Source organism: Accipiter gentilis, chromosome 11 (assembly GCF_929443795.1).
Source record: "Accipiter gentilis chromosome 11, bAccGen1.1, whole genome shotgun sequence".
Lineage (NCBI taxonomy): Eukaryota > Metazoa > Chordata > Aves > Accipitriformes > Accipitridae > Astur > Astur gentilis.
The window spans coordinates 16,077,361-16,099,884 of NC_064890.1; the positions used below are offsets into that span (position 1 = coordinate 16,077,361).

Here is a 22,524-nt window from a genome sequence, read left to right on the forward strand (position 1 = left end):
TGGCCTAGAATACTACAAATAAAACTTTGTGCAACAACTTTTAGCAAAATCTTCCATCTTATGGTAACAGGGCCTCAGTAAAAATAATACAAAACAAAATAAAAAAACAATTCAACTGAAGGGAACAACATGAAATTGAAGAACATGGAGATTACACTCCACTACAAAAAGGCATAGTATATTTTAGCCCAATTTCAGTGAAGGTCTTGGCAGTGTTACTGCTAACACCACCAGGGACAGAAGAAACACATTTTAGCAAGATATTTGCACTTACTATGGATGCAGATGTACCACCTGAAGCAGTGGCATTCAAAAATAATGCAGATGGCTCTGAGCCAGTGATACAATTCAGTCATTCTCAGCAGGACTAATTACTGCAGGCTAAGCATCATGCTAGCATGGCTGTGTAATTTCTATTAATCAAATCAGTTTACCTAGCCCTACAGAACAGTGCATTGTGCTACACAGACATATGCTACATTATTTTGGAGGACACTAAGTCTTGCACAAGGCAGTAAATTGTAGTGCATCTAAATCCCTAGGCAAAAGCACCATGAATGCAACTTTTCCCTCCAGATTGATGTGTGTTGATTCTTATGAGAAACCGTGCACAGCAGTATTAATATCAACAAATCTGCCTGCTCTGTGTACTAGCAGTGAAAGACCTCACTGACATGACAGTAACCAAGTCCCTCCTCACTTTAATTACAGTCAACACAAGACCTGGCTTAGCAACTGTACACTCTAAATTTTTGCTTAGAACAGAAAAAAAAAAAAAAAAAAAAAAAAAAAAGAAGTTTATTGCTAAATATGATATAGGAAGAAGGCAGCAGTGAAAGATAGCTACCATAGTATCTATGGCAAGTTCAGTAATACTTGTGTACAGATACATAACACATATTTAATGTTACTTCAACAACTGCAGCAGTTAAACTGAAATAGTTTTTATACAACGTTTAACCCCAAGGACAAATATTACAGTCAGCCAATCTACAACCACTTCAGAGTAAGTCTCTCTGTTTTAGTCAGATTATTTACGCTGTTATAATACTCAATTAATAAGGCACACTGTGGAAACAATAGGTACACGTAATTCAAACTTGCAGTAGATATGGATGAGAACTCGTATAAAACAATTATGAACACTTACTACTAGAAAGTAACTAGAAAGAGTTATTTAAGTTTTCAACAAATTACAACTGTTGTTTCCTGAATACTGACTAGTAGTGCTTAGTATTTTGATAAACACAAAGCAATATTCATCACAGTTCCCAAATATTAAAAAACTTACAGGAGTAAATTAACATCTTTCTTAAAAACAACTGGGTCACTGAGAAACGGATAGCTTGCCTTCTTTCCTGGTAAAGGAAAAAAAATCAGATACATGACATTTACATTCACATAGTACCACCTTCCTTTTCCTGCTCACTGCATTCTCCTAGAGAATACTGACGTAATAGTTTTTGAGGGTCAATTTTTGCAGCACTCCAGTCACACGATTAACTGTGTGAAGTTAACTTGAGTGTCAGTCACAACCAGAAGAGAAGTAATTGTGTCAGAGGGGTGAGCTGAAGGTCTTTGAGGAGATTCATCTACTATTTCATCTGAAGGAGTGATAAGAAGAGGCTGAACTAAAGTGATGGCATGAATTTTCCAGTCACACTGTCCTAATATTCCAAGAGGTATCTGGGCACAGTGCCCAACAAGCCAACTTGTGGAAAGGAAATTTTACATCAAGCAGTCCAATTAAAAAAAACAAAACCAAACATACACACCACCAAAAACCAAAACACCCCTATAATACATTTTCTATTAACAGAGTTGGGGAGGAGCATCTCTGAGAGAAACAGAGGACTGGTAGCAGGCCGGCTTATTCAGTCCTCCCGCTTCAAGGCAAAACCACCTGCATCTAAACCATTCCTGGTACATGCTTTGTCTAAACGGCTTTTAAAAATGCTTCAAATACTGACTTCACAGCTCCTCTGAAATTACCATTAGTGGCACAAACCCTTCCTAACATTTTAGATAAAAATTTGCTTTGCCTCATTTCAGGACCTTTACTTACTGTTTCAATCACAGTGGATATAGAGAGCCATTTACTCCCTTCTCATTTGAGAAATTTTTATTTATCTGAAGAACATTACTGTGCCTTTCAGGCCCCTCTTTTCCAAACCAGAACGCCACACACTTTCAGTTCCTCTGCTCACTGCCCGTCCTTAAGACCTTCAGCCATCATTACTGCTGTAGTTAGGACTTTCTCCAATTAACCTACATCTTCCTTGAATGAGGTGCCTCAAAATGGACTTGATACTCCAGCTGAAGCATGAACAACAGATTTGTTTCAAGTGTCCCGCACACAGCACCCTTCCTTATAAAGATCAGTACAAATTTCATTGCCAACAATGTCACGCTGTTACAAAACAAATGAACAAGTGACTTGCAGTCACTTTGTGAGGAAATATCAAGCCTCTCTGCAGAACTGTTATCCATACAGTCATTTCTCCTATTCCTGCTGTTAACTACAGCTATTTATTGCTGGGACTTTGCACTTGTCTGAAAGAGAAATCAGTTCAGCTAAGACATATCTCCAATTTGCTAAGAACATTCCTCGTTCTAATCCTGTTTCCCAACATACTTTCCATTCTTCTCTGCTTGATTATTACTTGTAAATTTAATAAGGATATACCATATTACATCACTCAAATCATTAATGAAAACACTAGCCAGCTGCAGAACACATTTCAACAAAACCCCACTTAACGTATTGCTGGGCAAGAGTGAACAACTGATGATGACTTTTGGGGTACAGCTTCCAGAACTTCTGCGTTCATTGCACAACATTTTCGTCTGGATTATATTGCTGATCCTCCTAGCGTGACATGGCGTCAAGAGCCCCGTTTAATTCAAACTACAAGACAGTCATTGATCTCTCAAGTCCTAAGACCTGTTATGCTGCCAACAAAGAAAATACAGTTGGTTAAACAGGATTTGTTCTTGATAAATCTATGTGGCCTACAATTTAATAGCATTTTTATATTCTAGACTCCTACAAATAGTTTATTTGTTCTACAGTTTCTTAGAACTTCTTAAAAAGTTAAGTTAGTTTGAGTTGTCTAAATAAAATAGGAGCCAGTGAGTTCTATTTTCGATAAAGCAAGGTCTCCCATCTTCTGGAATTTCATCTCTCACCTCAGGAGTTCCCAAAGATAACCACTAAGAACAATGAGTTACTCTGAAAAGCAGTTGAGATACATTAGGATGAATATAGATATTGTTTATATTTGTATTTATAAATATTTATACAGAAGGGAACACACTCACGACCCATCTTGTTTACCCTAGAAAGGTGCTAAATCTGATTTTTTTTCTAGCCTCCACAAGAGAATTTTTCAGGCCCATGATCACTGTCACTTTGTGCAGATGTCACTAGTTCTGGAGTACGCTTTAGAAGACAGGGCTACCACCACCTACATTATGCCAGCTACGAAGAGGGCTTCCAGGCATAGTCAATAACTTCTTTCAAATTGTAGTTCACCCAGTTATCATGCATATCCTAATTTCAGTTTTCTCCATCCAAGCTACACTTCTTTACAAATATAATCAAAATTGAGCTTTATTTTTTTTTTTATTTCCCTTAAGTCTTCTATTATGTTAAGCCCAAATAACTCACATGTAAGCTTTGCTCCCTCTTTATAAAGAACCGTGCTGGTTTTGGCTGGGACGGAGTTAATTTTCTTCACAGTAGCTAGCATGGGGATATGTTTTGAACTTATGCTGGGAACAGTGTTGATAACACAGGGATGTTTTCATTACTGCTAAGCCCTGTTTACCCAGAGCCAAGGGCTTTTCTGCTCCTCACCCCACCCCACCAGCGAGGAGGCTGGGGGGGCACAAGGAGTTGGGAGGGGACACAGCCGGGACAGCTGACCCCCACTGACCCAAGGGATATGGCAGACCATAGGACGTCGTGCTCAGCGTATAAAGCTGGGGGAAGAAGGAGGAAGGAGGGATGTTTGGAGTGATGGCGTTTGTCTTCCCAAGTCACCGTCAGGCGTGATGGAGCCCTGCTGTCCTAGAGATGGCTGAATACCTGCCTGCCCAGGGGAAGGGGGAATAAATTCCTTGTTTTGCTTTGCTTGAGTGCACAGCTTTTGCTTTACCTATTAAACTGTCTTTATCTCAGCCCACAAGTTTTCTTACTTTTACCCTTCTGATTCTCTCCCCCATCCCACCACAGGGGGAAGTGAGTGAGCAGCTGGGTGGTGCTTAGTTGCTGGCTGGGGTTAAACCATAACAAGAACACCATACATATGTAGAGTTTTCTCCATTTTAGCTAGAATGACAATATTTTTCTTTTTCTCTAGAATTAGTTAGCTTTAAACTAAAGTCATAGTCCTATCTTTCCCCATTCTCTCTTCTCATAAGTTACACGGAAGGCAGTATTGTCCTGAGGCAATTTCTATATTGAAGACACCCAAAACCGTATTTCAATAGACCCATTCCCCTTCATTTTATGGCTGCACAGCTTAGTCACAGACTAACTCCAAGTTTACAAAACAGCAAAATTATGGCTGCTGCGAGAGCCTGCCTACAAGTATTATATGCTCACAAGGTCATTCAAGCAAATAAATTCACTTGCTGTGAAATAAATTATAATACAACCATATAGAAAGACTAGGAGTTTATTATAATTAAAAGAAGTCTAGGCATTTATAAGAATAATGATGACATCAGTTATAAGTATTTAACAAGCAAAACATATAAGTCCTTGTTGTCCAGAGCTAGCTCTGTAACTGACAGATGGAATTAACAACCTGCCCACAGTCAAGCTTGCCATTCGCTGCACAACTAAGAATTTTTTCATCTTCATCTGATCAGTTACTGGCCACTGTTACAGACCGTAATTTCTGCATACCCACATAGAAGACAGCAGATTTTTTAATACCCGCAGAATTTCTTCTGTGAAAGGGAACTGTACATAGTGTACCATTCTCTTGTCACATTCTATTGTTTAAACTTGCTTAGGAATGTTTCTTTTTCACTTTATAAAATACTTGTATTAAAATATCACCAAGAAGCATAGTCGTCAGGGCCAGTAATTCATTGCATTAGGCGCTGTGTGATATCTGAATATGCCACCTGCTTTACCTATCCATACGCTGAATTGGATTGTATAATATGAAGAATCATCAGCAGAGAAGCAGCTAATAGCTTATTCAATGGACTATCACAGCTCTGTTTCTACTTTGCTAGAGAACCCAAAGGCATGTATATTGGGAGGCAGAGGAGCTACAGTAGAGTATTTGGTGTTTTACACACACACAGACACACGCACACCACCACCATCAATCTCTAAAAATTACATAGGGAATTAAGTTTTTCTTCTTACTCTGCCAAAGTGGGAAGTTAATTTCTAAGAATGTGGAAGCCCAACACAGAGGAATTTTAGATCTACTTTAGCTTTAAGCAGAGATCTCAGTGAAAATATTACCAAATGCTCTCAAAGTTCCTAACACCATCCACTGAAGCTGGAGTTCTGCAGACTACTAGCAACTTAAAAAAGTGTCCAATAAAAAAAAACCCTTCTCAGTAAAAGCTACTGTTTCTTGTAGTTCCTCTGATGGACCCATATTTCTATCTAATTCCAAGATTTTATATTTTTATCATAACTTTTCCCATCACTGCAAAATAAACTTCAAGACACAACTAAGTAAAAGCTGTAAGTGAACTAACATAGATTTGCTGAGGAAATATATGTTGAATACATATATCTAAACCGGCACACACGTTTGTGTCCCCCAAACATACACACAGAGTATAACAGTACAGAAAAATAAATGGCCAGTTATCCCAAGATTCTACCCAGAATAACCTATAAGCAATAAAAGGTATATTATAGCATAGAAAGTACAAAGCTTTCACATTAATATCACAGTGCTGCTGATTTCAAAAAAGCAGAAATTACATTGCACCACACGTACAACAGAAAGGTAACAAACAATGGGAAGACTATTTCCATGAATGAGAGCCGAAAGGGATATTCAGAAATACCTAGCTAAAAAACACAAATTAATATTAATCTTGTCCACGATCCCCAATTCAAAAGCAAGCCTCTACGAGACAGAGCTCCCTATCCAATAACAGGCTTTCACACCACTAATGTCTACCACCTATTTACTACCATCAGATGTCGTAGTGCTTCCCAAGCCCTCCCAAAGCTTTCGCATCTCACCATCGAATAACCAGTGCCCAGTGTCTGTTCCCCCTGCTTCCCGCCCTCCCGACGCCACAGAGCACTACACATTTCCCATCTTTCTCAAGCACACCTTTTCCACAACCTCACCCCAAGTCGCGACAGCTTGACTGTTCTCCTGCCCCACGCCACCACCACCCCCCTACAGATCTCCCACGCATCTCAACGCTTTCCAAAGGCCAAAGCACAGCACAGTGCTTCCCCAGCCATACCCCAAAGTCCAGCCTCCCTGCAACGCACCACCTTCCCACCGAGGTACTCCGAACTGTCTTGACTCCAGCCTCCGCGCACTCTCCTCCCCTCTGACCAGAGCCAACCTATGCCCAGTTAGCCACCACCTCACCATGCAGGACAGACATCTCCAGTCCACCACACCAGCCACTCCTCCTGGGGTGTTCCCATCCACCCAGGTGCTGGGCAGCATGGCCAGCTGGGAGGCAGTAAGAATTCAGACCAGCCAAGGTGGGCAGCGGAGGATAACAGAGCAGATAGCCAAAGACTGGGGGAGACAGAGATGGAGATGGAGAGGTAAGACAGAAGAAAGGAAGAGATACCAGGAAAAGAGAGGGAGAGAGAAATGACAGCAGACAAGGGATTTTACCTGGTCATAAACCATCCAGAATTAAGGATTAATTAAGGACCACAAGCCTTGGCTCCCAAGGATTAATTAAGGGCCAAAAGCCTTGGTTCCCCCCCTATGGACTGAAGGATGAAACTCACAAGGACTTCCTAAGGGGACACTTTTCCCTTGATCATTAACAAGAATAATTACTCAGACTTTTCTAAGCTTCAGAAAAAGACCAAGTATTTGAAAACAAGAAACTCAAAAGACTGTGACACTTTAACAAAAGAAAGTGCAAGCTCTTTTTTTAAATGTTGAAAGTAAAAAAAAAAAAAAAAAAAAAAAAAGAGAGGAAAGAAAGTAATAAAAGGCATTTTCTTTAAAGGAAAGAAATCCTAAGAACTACACAAGATAAACGTCTCAGATTTTACCATTAAATTGTACTAATTATTTTAACAGATCTCGCATTCAGATTAATCCCACAAGACTTGTAATTCGGGTAGTTAAAAGACAGTATTAGTTTCTATATCCTGAAGATGTGAAGGGAGACCAAAACGGAAATAAAAAAATTAGAAAAAATAGAAAATTAGAAAAAATACTCTATCTTAGAATGCTACAGTTGATGCTTAAGTGCTTCAGTCAAACTGATATACTAAATAAATATATAAACTTTCCATTTGCAACACAGCATCTGCTAATTATAAGACTAAGTCATTGTCTAATAATTTTTTGATTACACAGTATAAAAAGAGCAGTAGTGACAAATATGCACAATAAACCTCAGGATGATTCTGAACATTTTATAGTTCAGCCCTCTCACAGCCTATTTTTGGAAGCTGAAATTTGAATACCATTAAATCAAAGGAGAAACAGCTGGCAAGATACCATATACAACAGCAACAACTGATCTCCAAGACTAATGGGATGCTTCTCACTGCATCCTGCAGCACAGTGTGGAAGTATCCAAGCTAGCTCAAGTACAGAAAACAATCTAGCCATGTAACACGAGCTTCGTGAGAACTACTTCATCATTCTTCCTAGAAGCCAGTAAAATACAGGGTAAATTAATCACTACTGCAGCAGAATGCTTCCAGTACCTGAATTAGGTTAGGTATCTGTATATCACATCACATATGGCTTTCACAAAGGTCACAGGGCCAGTAATTTTATTTTAGGATGCAAGCTGTAATTCAAACTATGCCTTATTGTAGTGCAACATCTTCCAAAAGCTAAACATATATCTGCTGCCTCTGAAGGCATTTTATACAAACACAAAACAATAAGAAATTAATTGATTCACACAAAAATTGTTGCCCAAAAGGACACAAGCTATTATCATAGAATTTTCATACTAATAAATACCTTTATCTAGAGAAGTCATATGAAAAAATGGGAAGTACTAATGAGTTCTGTCAATACCATTTCTCAATTCAAATCAGGAAGTAGACAGCAAGAACCATAGTAAAAAGTTTTCAGGGGTTCTTTGTTTTTTAAGTCTAACACTAGTGTGAGTCATATGAGTAGAAGCTAAAAATGCCTCTAAAAGTAACTAAGAAGGACTCACCAAGTTCATTGAGACTCTGGGCAGCTTTTGTTATCTCTCTGCTTCCTCCTTGCAGTTGTCCTTGAAGTCTCTTACTGAGATACAAGATGCGTATTATCCTCCGCAGCAAGTCACAGGCAGCCTGGAGAGAAATTGTAGCGTTAGGAGATATTATCAGTACATTATGATCACATAATACTAGGCCTCAAATATGGAAATATTTTAACCAAAAAAGGAAATATGAATGTGAATAAAAACACGGAGCTTTACAACACTGAAACCCCTTTCTTCAGGATTTTTTAACATGATTTTATGCAATATAGACCAATACTTTCTAAAGCTGGTAATTACATTCACAGGGCTGCTGAGATTATGCTGTTGTTACTAGCGAAAAAAAAAAAAAAAAAAAGAAACTCAGAACCCTACGACAGAGACATGTTCTATTTCTAACTAGAAGTGAGCTTTATTTTACATTGTGCATCTCTCCTCAATATTCCTCCCCTCTGTAAGCTTTAGTAAAATTAAGAAGTTGGCATTGCCAATCAAATATTGATCCAAAATAAGCAAAATGGCAGTACTTACGTCAGAGGACAACAGAACTTAAAGGCTAAATTGTTATTACAGATATTGACTCTTATGGTGGGAATATATGTAACAACTCATTTTCAGCAAAACTTTCATAAGGCCAGTCACCTTCATTCAGCCAAGTGTTAGTTCACATTCTTGCACAGGTCTATTAAAACACTTGGCATTCTTGGCTAAAAATTAAGAAGATGAATGCATGTGTAAATTTTCAGGAAACATATTTGTGTATGTTTTTGTTAGCACCAATTTAGGAAAAAAGGCATTGCCGACATCTGAATCAAACATAGTAATTTCATAATTTTTCACTCAACTAAAATCTTGAAACAGGTCTTCTCCTGCTACACAGTAAATAATAGAGACAGAGAAACAGTAAGAGTTATATCAAGTGTAGAGTTCCTCTAGGGCTGGATTGGGTCAGTGGGGCTAGCAGGTACATGCTACGGAAGCAGCAACATTTTGGAGTGGGTAACATCTAAACCAGAATTCAGAAATGTAACTTAGGACAAGGTGAAAAAGTACGTAGATTTTGGTACTGTCATAGGTACAGTCCAACATCTGCAATCAGATTAACAAGCGAGGTAAATGAGAAATTTGGAATGAGTAAGACATAGTTGTTCTGAGGTATTTGCCCTGGTACTAAAGGCAAAGCCTCCTGAAGTATTTACCTTATGAATACAAAAATTAAATTAAAAGTACTTAAAAAAATATTTTAGTATCTGACAGACTTTGAATCCCTTTTTTTTTAAACTCAAGTTAATGTCTTGAAAACTAATGTTAGAGTGCACATATGAAAACATAGACAAGTGAGTCATTTCAACCATTTCATTCAGTGGACTGCACAACTTGTCAGTCTCCCCTATGCCAGCACAAACCAATCAAAACACAAATGTTTGTAGTTTAATTTTATTAAACACCTAGACAGAACAAAACAGAAAAATTAGAAAAAGCCCCACTGAGGCAAATCACCAAAAGCACAATTACTCTCACTGCTTTTGGCTCTGTATCACATAATCTGAAGTGCAAGTTTCTCAAGCATTCTAAGTCAACTTAACCACATGATTTCTATTACCGTTAGTGAGAACCAAGTGGGGCTTATCCTACTTTAAGAGATTAACTTATTAGTTTTTATTAATTCATTTCTTTAATTAGAAAAATCTTGATCCACATATCACTTCCATATCTGTGAACTAAATTTCTGCAAGATGAATCAAAAATAGCTTTTTATATAGTGCACCATGCTTCACTAAATAAGAGGCATAGCATTACTACTTTGCTTTCAAAGTTAATTACTCTCTAATCCAATTGTGTACCTCTGGCTAATATTTTTTCCCTAGAAATTCAACTTCAGTTATCTTCTGACCATCTTTTACTTTACATGCCAAAAGATTATTTCTTTTTCATTGAATTGTTGCTCATTATCTCCTATCCCAAGAAACAATCTTTTAACAGAACTATCAAACTGAGTAAGAGATGGGAAAAGTTACATTTAGATGCAAGAGCAAAAAAAAGTTTTAACTTCTGGCCCTGTAAATTAGAAGGAGCAGAAAAATCCAAAGACACTGAAGATGCACTCTTAACTTCAGTGATTGCTACTGCATTGTGCCCTTGACAAAGATTCCGTTTCACCCAAGTATTTCCATTTACATGAGTTGTTCAATTTAATAAAACTGTAAAAGAATGCAAAATATGAGGACCATGTAATGGAAACAAAAAATTCTATCTAATAGTGGAGTTGTTCACAGATACTAGATCCTCTAACATGACCACCTGCACAACAGAAGTGTGAATTAATTCAGGAAAAATTCCCTTCCTGAGTTGATATAGTATGCTTTCCTAAAGGAGATGCTTTCATCCAAGAAGGAATTAATTCCACTGTTCAAGCAAGAAATAATTTGGAAAAGGCCAGTGGCCTGAGGTAGTCCCAGCGATTCTAGTAAAATTAAAAATAAAACCCGATTTTTCTGGAGATTACATGTTAGTTATCTCCTGAAATTTAAAGCAACATATCAACACTAACAGACATTATTGCTACAATTTGAGCAATCAGAAAGCCTCTTACTTTTAATCTCAAGTTAATTTTAAGAAATTATTGAAAGAAGACTTAATTATAAAGAGAGGACCACTTGAAAATGTGCCAGTGTGTAGCTCATACATGCAATTGCATATATCTGCCAGATCATAATGTAATTGAATGTATATGTAACAGAATCCTGAATAAAGATGAGACAGTCCCCTACCTTCGGACTACATTTACTATTTAGTTATGGCAGCACCAGGATGAAATCTGCTACTAGTGAATATTTTAAAGAGAGAATAACTTTAAAATACAGAATTATTATTTTTTAAAAGGTTTTAAAAATTTGGCTATTATAGCGAATTTTAAACACTGAGATATCTGAAATTAAGAGAACATGTAGAAACACTTGGTTAAACAGAGCTGCACGGAAAAAACCCTCTGAAGGACAAACTCCCTGTCTACATATTTCATCTGTTAACTATTCCCAATTAGCTTGTGATCTACTACAGAAAGACTCAGAAGAGGACAGTACGATTTCAAGTAGGAAGTAAGCTTTGTGAGTCTGCTGCTCCCTTGGGATGCCATGAAGTTCTAAGAGCAGAGCAAGACATAATATACACAAGCACACAGCAGAGATTTAGAATTCAGGACTAGATTTGAAGTTCGACAATGAATTTGCAGCAAGTATGTTTATGAAAAAGCCAGACTATATTAAAAACAATTAAGGATGGCAAAATCCAGCTTTATGCAAGCCAAATATTCCTTCAGTTCGTGAGCAGTCCCACAGCAATCAATGGAGAAGCAGTAAAATAATACCATCATGAGTACAAGAGGCCCTTAAACACCACACAGTTCAGGACTGTTGGCAGCCAGGTAAAGAGACACCACAGCAGTGCATCCTGGGGAGGCAGGAGGGTTGAGATTTCGAAGGCCTATTCCTCGACTCTCCAGAAGTCCAGCTTCATTTCATAATTCAGGTGTCCTGACCCTCAACTCCTCCCAGCAGCGTAGTGCAACATAAAGCACTCGCTATGTATCTGCCAGCACTAGAAGGGACAGCAGCTCTTGTGCCAAGAATGGACTCTCAGTGGCAGAGAAGCTGGGATCATCGTTCCTCTTCCTACATTGAGGTAAGTAAGTGGATTTGGATACTAGGAAGGGTAGCCTAGCAGGCTCCACTTACCCTGCACCTCTTTTTTCTGACTTACAGCCAAGAAAAGGGAGATACTACAAATTCCCTAGCACAGGCTGAGTAATGCTGACCCTGGATGGATGCTGCTTTCACACCACAGGAAAAATCCATGTAACCCTGCTACACCAAAGAGTAAGCAAAGAGCACCCAAGAAACATTTTCTAAGTTCAGGGACTCATTCTTCTCAGACATCCTTCTGCAGTTTGACTTCGTGTAAGGTCAGGGCAGAAATATCTTCACCTTTATCCACAAATTCCCACAACCCTCTCCACAGCTGCAACATACATCAGAAAACAAAAAAAAATCTGCACCTAACGTGCCACATGGAAGTCACAGAAGTTTTGACCAGTGGAAAAAACAGTAACAGCTGAAGTTGAAAAGAACAGGAGAAGCAGCTGGACAACATGGCTGAACAGAGTGTTAAGAGCTTCCTGCAGAACTTGACTACTGCTGAAAGTAATGTAGAAAATAGCAGAAGTTCAGCCGAGAGATTGGTGCAGCTGCTCCACCAGCCCACAGACTAGAAACTGCATGACAGTTTGCAGCTTCATCTACTCTACTGTACAACAGCAGTCACCCGCAGAGGGCAATCTACTTTAGTGTATATCCACAGCTCAAATTTCAGCTACTAAAAGATAAGTTCCTAGTTCTGCAAAGCTAAGGTAAACTTGCGAAGACAAAATAGTTCAAATACTTGCAGATCTGGAGTTGTGTTGCTTTTCAAACCATAAACTGAATAGAATGCAGCTACATGACTCCTGAAGATCCATGGAATAGTTTTCAACTATTATAAAATTAATAATGGAAGTGTTTGACACTTATCTCACCATCATTGTGATAAGCTCTCTCCCACTGCTATCCTCTAACAGAGATCTACATTCTCCTGTAGACTCCACTTGTAGTCAAAAGACAGGGACAACTATATACCTGGGCTTATAACAGAACCACAACTGGCTCCATAAGTTGCATCTTGACTATTTTGAAAGAATTAATTTCCAAACTCTTTACTAAACTGCAGCCAAGCATACATTAACTTAGAGGAGAAAAGCATCTTGTAAACAATGGCACGTAACATTAAATACCAAAATTACAAAAACAGTAATAAGAATTTAATTAATCTGTACTCAGATAACCCTTCCCTCTTCCCTCCACCTCTACAAAACTCACTTAGCTAGTGCAAAGGTCAGTTTCCTACTTTGCAATAGGAAGCACTTCTCAGTAGCACATGAACAGACACCCAAATACTGATCTTCATTGAGAAATACTGACAATGAACTACAGGCTACAGGAGTATGAAAATCCCACCCATGTCTAACAATTGGGAAATAATACACATTCAAAAAGGTTTTTTTAAAATACATTTTTTAATACAACTTACTTGAAGTTTTGCTAGCTGAGCTGTGCGAGACACTATTTTGTTGTAGGGGTCAACAATTTTGACTCTAATTCTAAAAAGAAGACGACAAATTTATTTATAGCAGTATTAATAAATAACATGATAGAACAATTAAGAATTTATACTTTCTAAACGCATAATGAATGGCATACCTATCAACAGTACTTTGTAGAGCACCAATTCTAGTCTGCATCATTTGGAGGACACCTGCAAAATAAAGCAGATTTTTTACATGGATCACTTGTCTATTATAGAAAGAACTATTCTTCAAATCATAGTAACTACTGCAGACTACTTTCGCATAAAAAAAAAAGTGTTTCCCCCTTTACAACAAAGCATTCAAACAGACTGAAATTAATAAAACACAGCCTATTTGAAAATAAACTGAGCAGGTAATAGGTCACTTACTGAACATTATGGAAAATTTACCGGTAGAGAACACAAGCCTACAGAAGAAATATCGCTCTGAAATCCAGCATATGTTAAGTTTCAAATAATATTTAGAGTATGCTGCTTCCTAAGAAAATTACCATCAGGACTGCTGTTCAAAGGCATATAACCTGGTACAAACACTTGAACATGATATACAAAAATGGCACAACCTATTTAACACTATTTATTTAATATAGTGACTAGACAGTTCAGAGAAACCAACAGACAAAGAGGACTGAGAAGATAACCAATTCTATTTCAAGTTTTTCTTCCTGTGCTTAAGCATCTTTAGCAAAAATTAAAGTATCAATGTCATTGTGAAGTCATCTAATTTAGATTACAAACAAAGTAAACTACCCTAATCATGTTTGTTCCAGATTAGTTTGGCAAAGCAGCAAAAAGCAAGACCACAGGCGTGCTTGTTCTTTTCTTGTTAAATTGCAAACAAAGTAGTCAAGGGTAGCAGTAATTTCTGCAATATGGAATCAGCTTGCTGAGAATTTAATTAAGTTATACAAACCCAGGCCTATGAAATCATTTTTGTTCCAGTTATCGTTAGCACTCTCAAACATACTACATTTTTGTAAAGCCCTGTTTACAAGCATGTCATCATTAGATTGGATAAAACTGCAATATGATACAGTAAGGTGGAAGATAAACAAAACTACTGCTAATACTTTTAATCATCTTGTCCTGTACTGGGACTATATCTCATGTATTTTGTATAAATATGCAAATTCCCACCTTTTCTATATTTCAGAATTATTAACTTGGCTTAGCGACAGACTCAGGAGTTCTCTGACATTTATACATGGAATGGTAGGCATGCAATTCTCACGCATCAGAAGACGAAGATATGAGATACAGTGAGAAGGCTGAATTTTCTACTCTACGTTGCAATAATGGGGCAGGGCCAGTAGCATGACATTGCTGCATCTGTGACTGTGACACTGCTGTAAAGCATACAGCAGTCCTCTTGCCAGAAGGCAGAATTAGGATGGGTGAAATGGCAATCTACCCTCTCCATCTGCCATGTAAGATACAGGATGATACTATTTATCCTATCTTGAGCTAATAGGTAGCTCAAGATAGCTACTGAGCTACCTATAGACAGAAAAGTGCACAGACCTAAAAAAGAAAGGACTCTACAAGCTGGGTATATAAATTTGCAATGTTTAACAAGATTCACTTTCAGACATCCAAACAATTGCACACGCTGTGAATTAGCTCCATAACCTTCACTTGCTAACTTTCTTGATAAACACACCAAGAGCTATGTGTTTCTAACTTCGTAATTCAAATTTCCATTTACATCCATCTTTTTCTTATGAATCTTGACTCAGTGTTTCTTCTACAGTGATCACAAACCATGTGTAGCACAAGCAGGGCACAGATAAGAAAGTTTTGCAAAAACTCATCTTTGTGTGCATAGACTTTGATGTTCCTGGCAACTGCAGACTGAAGTTTCTACTGATGTCTCAGTTATCAAATACTTTTCAGGATTAGAACCTCTAGCATGCTTCTCCTTCCCTCACACACAGAAAAGGCCTCTTAAAGAGCATAACCCTAAGTAAACGGAATAATTTCAACAAATTTGAGGTGAATTAGATTTTATTTTTACTTTGGGTTATTAGCTGTAAAGCATGCATTATTTACCACGCCTGCATTATAGAAATGTTTTATAACTGAATAGTTGTTTTAAAGTACTTTATTCTTTCCTCAGAGCAATTTTAGGAAGGAATGCCTTCAGAAACAACCATGACTTCAGAATACACAGTTCTACTGAGCACAGATTGTTGAAGAACGTGACTGGGAGGTATTTATCAATCACAAAATTGACTACAGATTCCTATCTACTTATTTGGAGGATGAATGCAGATTTGTCCTTCTATGCTTAATTTTCTAAATGTTTAAAAAGGTGTTTGGGAGCTACCATTGATAGATTAAATGGGCCTTTTTTTATTTTCATAGCTATATGCAAATGCTAACAATCAAATACTGTATCCAACAAGTTCCAAAGACTAAGGAGATCCTATAACTGTCAATAACCAGAAACTCTCTGGTTATGCCAAAACCTGGAAGCAGAGGAAGAACAAAGGTAAATGTATTGGGGTTGTATGGTAAGGTTTTGGTAGCGGGGGGGTTACAGGGGTGGCTTCTGTGAGAAGCTGCTAAAAGCTTCCCCTGTGTCCAATAGAGGCAATACCAGCCGGCTCTAAGACAGACCCCCCTCCGGCTAAGGCCGAGCCAATCAGCGATAGTGGTAGTGCCTCTGGGATAATGTATTCAAGGAGAAGAAAAAGTTGCAGGGCACACAGAAACAACAGTCAGAGAGCAGAGTGAAGTTGCAGGGCACACAGAAACAGCAGCCAGAGAGCAGAGTGAGAACATGTAAGAGAAACAGCCCTGCAGACCCCCAGGTCAGTGCAGAAGGAGGGGGAGGAGATGCTCTAGGCGCCGGAGCAGAGATTCCCCTGCAGCCCGTGGGGAAGACCCTGGTGAGGCAGGCTGTCCCCCTGCAGCCCAGGGAGGTCCACAGGGGAGCAGATCTCCACCTGCAGCCCAGGAAGGACCCCACGCCAAAGCAGGGAGATGCCCAAAGCAGGCTGTGACCTTGTGGGAAGCCCATGCTGGAGCAGGCTCGTGGCAGGACCTGTGGCCCCATGGAAAGAGGAGCCCACGCTGGAGCAGGTTTTCTGGCAGGACTTGTGACCCCACGGGGGAGCCACGCTGGAGCAGTGTGCTCCTGAAGGACTGCATGCCGTGGAAGAGATCCACACTGGAGCAGTTTGTAAAGAACTGCAGCCCATGGGAAGGACCCACATTGGAGAAGATCGTGGAGGACAGTTTCCTGTAGGAGGGACCCCACACTGGAGCAGGGGAAGAGTGTGAGGAGTCCTGCCCCTGAAGAGGAAGGAGCGGCAGAGACAATGTGTGATGAACTGACCCCAACCCCCCATTCCCCATCCCCCTGTGCCACTGGGAGGGTAGAGAATCCAGGAGTGAAGTTGTGCCCAGGAAGAAGGGAAGGGTGAAGAGAAGGGGTTTTGAGATTTATTTCTCATTACCCTACTCTGGTTGTTTGGCAATAAATTAAGTTAATTTTCCCCAAGTTGAGTCTGTTTTGCCTGTGACCGTATAATTGGTTTGAGTGATCTCTCCCTGTCCTTATCTTGACCCACAAGCCCTTTGTTATATTTCTCTACCCTGTCCAGCTGGGGGGGAGGAGTGATAGAATGGCTTTGGTGGGCACCTGGCATCCAGCCAGGCTCAACCCATCACAGTAAATTACTTAGCAAGTTACAAAATGGAAGGGGAAAAGGGGATATGCTTGGATTCTATAGTATGTGCAAATTAGCATATTATAGAGTTAAGTATCTTCCTGCACAAAAAAAAAAAAAACCCAAACCATATGAAGTTCCCAGCAAGTGACAAAGAGCAGAATAGCAGGTCTAATGAGCTCCTGGCACAAGAATACACTGCAACCATTTTTCTATACAGATTCAATGGTTCCTAAGTAAGACCTCTGAAAATCCGCAGTTTATGTTAAAATCCAGATCCCAAACAGTAGAATAACACTAAGGTATGTATTTAACTTAGTTAAACCCTTACTAGTTAAAAAATATCTCAATGCAGTTAAGATTATGTGTTAAAGCCTCTTTGGTTAAGATTTGCAAGCTATGCTACGCATGCATATGCAACATGCACAAAGTTTGTACTTAACAGCAACAGGTATCAGCTAATATTGCACAAAATTAGGCTTATTTAGAAAAATATATTAAAAGGTCAAAAAGACTTGATTGCTAAAGTTGCTCAAAACTGATTATCAAAATACGTTTTCCTACTCGAGAAGTACCAGCCAAATCTTCTCCCTGGAGCTCCATCTACTGACATCAAATAAAAGCTGCCACATGTTACTCCTCAGAAGTAACATCTGCAGCCTTAACATTAGGGACCAAAGTTGGCAGTGAACGACATTCCCTCCACAGATATTAAAAGTGCTTCCTCCATTGTAAGAAGTAGCAAGCATAATATAACGGCATTTACCTTCCAGAGATTCAATTCCAGTTGCTTGGGCCAACAGGTCTTCATGTCTTGCAACAACCTTAAAAAAAAAAAAAAAAAAAAAAAAAAAAGAGAGAGAGAGAAATCAACACAGAAAAATGGGGATGTATGCCTACATTAGGCAGACACAGGAAAAAGCAGCCATGCCTTAAAGATTAAAGGGTTTTCAGAATATGTTTTAATTCACAAAAGCAGCAAGCTCAGAACAAGAAGAAGGTCAGCAACTGCAGCATAGCTGACATCTTAATTAAAGCCAGCAGAGCAATCACATTTCAACACACCTTCATATATAATAATAATTGTAAATGTAAACTTATTAATCACACAGTAATAATGTATAGTCACATTTTTAATATTTTCTTTTCCATTTATGACATTTAGAAATAGTTCCCAAAGAATTTACCAACTGGGGTAGGGGGAGGGAGGAAGCAGGTTTTGAAACTACACAAAAACTTAGCATGTGGTCTCACTGCAAGGTCCACTGTGGATTTGTAGCATCTGCATAGATTTTACTAAAAAACCTTCTACTATCAAAACTCAAAAGCCTTTCTGAAGGTGTGGAGGTATGTTAACATAAGTTATATTTGCCCAGCTAAAGGTAAGCCTTAGACCATAGGCTACTCTCCAGCACAGAATGAAAGGATGCAAGTTAAATCATTCCCTATCTTCCCACAACTGTCATCCCAAAACACAGGCCAGGGTTTCTGATAGCTGACATGATCATTTGGAAAAAGTCAGGGAACATCCTTACAAGGAAGAGTGGAACCTCCATGTATACAGAGATTGGCTGCAGAAACTGAAAACAAAGCAGTACATGGCTTCTTGGTAGGAGCATTAAGAGTGGGTTTGACTGAGTAAGTATCACATTCACTACCAGTTTTACTGGAAGGGGTACCTTTAGTTACTGCTTGCAGAGTACACTGGGCAATTTCAGAAGCAACAAGATCATAAGATTACTAAGCTTTTGACTAGTTTATATCGACCACCCCAGAATAACAGATATGCTTTAAACTTACCTGTAAATGAAGCTCTTTATCCAACTGACTAATACCTTGGGCAAGTTTTGCTAGTTGCTCAGCTATCACAGCCTGATGGATAGACTGGGAAGTGTAAGCTTTCACATCAAAGTCCTCTCTGAAGAAGTCAGCATAACATTCTGAAAAAGATTTAGATTTTATGTTTATGCTTCAGAACAGTTAAATAATATTTATGGACCTAAAGTGTACAGTTCTCTGACCTTCAATTTCTCCAAACGTAACAGCATATACTCTATCACATAATACAAATGTGACACTGATTTGAGAAGAGACCACAACCAAGAGAAATGAGTTTGGAGCTGATGGTTGGGGGGGGGGGCGTAAATGGTGAAAAAGACACACGTTCCTTTACTCCCCACAGCCTTTTCTCGAGTAGAATACACTAAAACGTATTGATACCTTCTCCTTCAAACTTCACAGTATAACCAGGGTGAGGCTATTGAGATTGTACCCATAAATAAACACATACCAGTCACCTTCAAGTCACTGAGGACTGGAGCAGCAGCTGACACGACTTCATGAAATCACACCGGACTCTTACAAGGGTACTGGTTTAAAAACTACTAAATTAACGATACCGCAATGATGATTCGGGACCAGACAAGACCCGAGTTTCCGGGCAGCGCATACTAGCATTACCGAGCGCCTCCGTCTCTCCTTTCGGTGCACTTTTTTCCCCTTTAGGAGCAAGCGGCCACAGGTGAAGGGGCCGCGCCACCGAGACCCCCCCCGCCGGCAGCGGGAGGTCTCCTCCCCGAGGAGGGGGACGCTCCGCAGGCGCGGCAGCGCTCCCCAGCGCCCGCCGTCCCTCCAACGCCGAAACTTTCCGTCGCTTGACGGCGCGGGGGTTTCACCGCCTTCCTCGCCCCGTCCCCGAGCACCGCCGCCTCACACGGCTCTGCCCGCCCGCCCCAACACCGCCCTACGCAAAGGACCCGACGCGGACGGGACCCCCCGACGCGGTCCCGCCGCCGGCGGCGGTGGGGGGGGAGGGGGGGAGGGTGGTGGTGTTACAGCCAGGCGCTGCCGCCCGCGCCGCGCGGCCCCCCCTCACCCGCCGCCACCACCGCCCGCGCCTCACCGTCCGCCAGCAGCTCGGCGAGGGCCGGGGCCGCGGCTCCTCCGCCGCCGCCTGCCCCCGCCTCCTCCATGCTGGCAGGTGCCGGGAGCCCGCGCGTCACTCCCGGCCGGCGGCGCGCGGCGATGATGGCGAAGGCGCGCGACGGAACGGGGCCGCCCAGCGAGCGCGCGGGAGGCGGCGGCGGCGGCGGCGGCGGCAGCGGGGCGCTCGCGCACGTGGTGAGCGCGGGGCCGGGCCGGGCGGAAGGGTGCGGGCAGCGAGCCGGCCGGGAGCCCTTAGCGCGGCCTGGCCGCAGGGAGGGACGGCGGCGGCAGCAGCCGGGCGGCGCTCCTCGGGCCCGCCACTCCGGCACCCGGCGGGCACCGGCGCGCGGGAGCGAGCTCAGGCCGGGGTGGTCGGGCCGCAGCGTCCGCCCTGCGGGGAGAGGCGGAGGGAGCTGGGCCCGTAGCGGGAGGACGAGGGACAGCGGGCCTGGGCTGAAGCATGGGCGGTTCTGGCCCGACGTGAGGAAAACCTTTGTCCGTGAGGCCTGTGGGGGCAGGGCAGGGGCTGCCCGGAGCCCCTGGTCCGGCCTCGGAGCCGGCCCTGCGCCGAGGGGTGGGCTGGAGACCTCCCTTCCAGCCTGAACGACCCGTACTGCGAGGAATGAAAACTAGTACAACGGGGAGGGGGGGGGGGGGGGGTTACGAAGGACAGCGGGGCGCCCGGCGCTCGTAGCTGGTATCAGCGAAAGGCTTGCTCCTGACGCTGTGCGAGTGAGGGGCTTCCTGCGGGATGCTTTACCAAAACGGCAGTCCGGTGTAAGGTCTAATGCTTTGCTGCATGGCCGGTGAGAAATAGCTGAGTTACTTACACGCAAACACTGTTTGTTTTTCCAGATGCTAAAAGGATCGTTAATTATTCATGATTGGTGACATCGTAGAAACTAAACGATGCCAACTAAAAGATCCCATGGATTTGTTTCATTCTGGGCAAGTTGTAAAAATATGTGCCCCTATGGTCCGCTACTCAAAGTAAGTAACTGTCATGTCAACTCTGTTTTCATTGTATTTTTTCTGAGGACGTTTATCTTGACTGTAAAACCAGGGATGATTACCTTTCTCTCCTTTAATTATTTAAGACGGCAGTAGACATGGGACGTGTTTTATCTCGTGATTATACTTGGACATACCCACAGTATTACTGCACGTCAGAACAACATTTTGGAATAGCTAATCAGAAAAATGTCTTTCCTATTTATCTCGTGATTTTCATGTGTCTGCAGGTTGGCTTTCAGAACCTTGGTTAGGAAATACAGTTGCGATTTGTGTTACACACCGATGATAATAGCAGCTGATTTTGTGAGATCTGCAAAAGCTAGAGACAGCGAATTCACAACAAACAAAGGTATTTTTTTTAAGAAACCATTGCCTTGTCAGAATGTTTTATGTGGTGATAAACTGAATTGGCCAAGTGAATAAAGTCTGTCACACAACTTGACATCCATTAACAATTTTGGTATACCATATCTGATTGATTGTAAAACTATAGAAATATTCTAGGTGAGAGTAAGCACATTCCAGTGATAGTATGTCAAATGAAATAGTGGAAAACCTTGTCTCCACCTGAAATCAGGGCCTCCAAACCACTTTAGATGTGTGGCGGGTTGACCACACATAGTTGGCCAGTGGCTGTGCACCCACACAGCTGCTCACTCATCCTTCCTCCACCCTCCCAACAGCACAGGAAGAGCAAAAGCAAGAAAAACTCATGGGTCAAGATAAAGACAGCTTAATAAATGAAGGAAAGAAGGAGTAAAAAAACCCAAGTGATGTAAAGGCAATCACATCCCCCCTCACACCAGCAGACCAGTGCCCAGCCAGTCTCCAAGCAATGGCCACCCTGGAACACAGTTTCCGTGTCCCAATGCACTTTCTTCTTCCCCTACCACTCCAGTTTCATTGCTAATGTTGATGTTATACGGTATGGAATATTTCTTGGACCAATTTGGGTTAGCTGTCCCAGCTGTGTCCACTCCCAATTTCTTGCCCACCCCAATCTATTGGCTGGGGGCAGGGGGAGGCAGAGTGAGAAAAAGAGAAAGTTTTGACACTGTGCAAGTACTGTGCAAAAATAGCCAGAACACTGGTGCCTTATCAACGCTGTTTTTGTCACAAAATCCAAAACACAGCACCTTACAGGCTGCTATAAATAAACTTTAAACAAATTTAAAATTTGACCCCATCCCAGCCAGACCCAGTACGAGATGGTAGTAGGATTGTTTTCCCAGCAATTGCTGCTTTTTGTGTGTTTCAGAGAAAAACACTTGCTGGGAAAAATTTTCTGGTCTCTAGCAAAAATAAGAGGGTTGCTAAAGGTGAA

General features: G+C 41.1%; 3 protein-coding genes across 9 annotated transcripts in view; 2 read left to right on the top strand and 1 right to left on the bottom strand.

Moving 5' to 3' along the window:
- Window positions 1–20,262, bottom strand: part of COG5 (component of oligomeric golgi complex 5) — a 193,519-nt gene extending 173,257 nt beyond the window's left edge. The window contains exons 1-6 of one of the 4 annotated variants that reach the window (XM_049814169.1): window positions 20,164–20,262; window positions 19,062–19,201; window positions 18,028–18,085; window positions 13,701–13,755; window positions 13,531–13,600; window positions 8,380–8,500 (exon numbers count right to left, since the gene is read on the bottom strand). In XM_049814169.1, the coding sequence (XP_049670126.1) occupies window positions 8,380–8,500; window positions 13,531–13,600; window positions 13,701–13,755; window positions 18,028–18,085; window positions 19,062–19,201; window positions 20,164–20,233 (514 nt within the window). In that variant the 5' untranslated portion in view covers window positions 20,234–20,262. Of the gene's footprint in view, window positions 1–8,379; window positions 8,501–9,051; window positions 9,114–11,776; window positions 11,798–12,468; window positions 12,493–13,530; window positions 13,601–13,700; window positions 13,756–18,027; window positions 18,086–19,061; window positions 19,202–20,163 lie in introns of those variants that run through there. The other 3 variants (XM_049814170.1, XM_049814172.1, XM_049814171.1) reach the window with 3 other exon arrangements.
- A 26-nt stretch (window positions 20,263–20,288) lies between these two features.
- LOC126044608 (translation initiation factor IF-2-like) lies at window positions 20,289–20,789 on the top strand. Its single transcript, XM_049814521.1, has one exon. It carries the CDS (start codon window positions 20,289–20,291, stop codon window positions 20,787–20,789), a length of 501 nt encoding a protein of 166 aa, XP_049670478.1.
- DUS4L (dihydrouridine synthase 4 like) overlaps window positions 20,330–22,524 on the top strand; it is a 42,020-nt gene continuing 39,825 nt past the window's right edge. The window contains exons 1-3 of one of the 4 annotated variants that reach the window (XM_049814180.1): window positions 20,330–20,381; window positions 21,042–21,176; window positions 21,428–21,549. In XM_049814180.1, the coding sequence (XP_049670137.1) occupies window positions 21,067–21,176; window positions 21,428–21,549 (232 nt within the window). In that variant the 5' untranslated portion in view covers window positions 20,330–20,381; window positions 21,042–21,066. The other 3 variants (XM_049814182.1, XM_049814181.1, XM_049814186.1) reach the window with 3 other exon arrangements.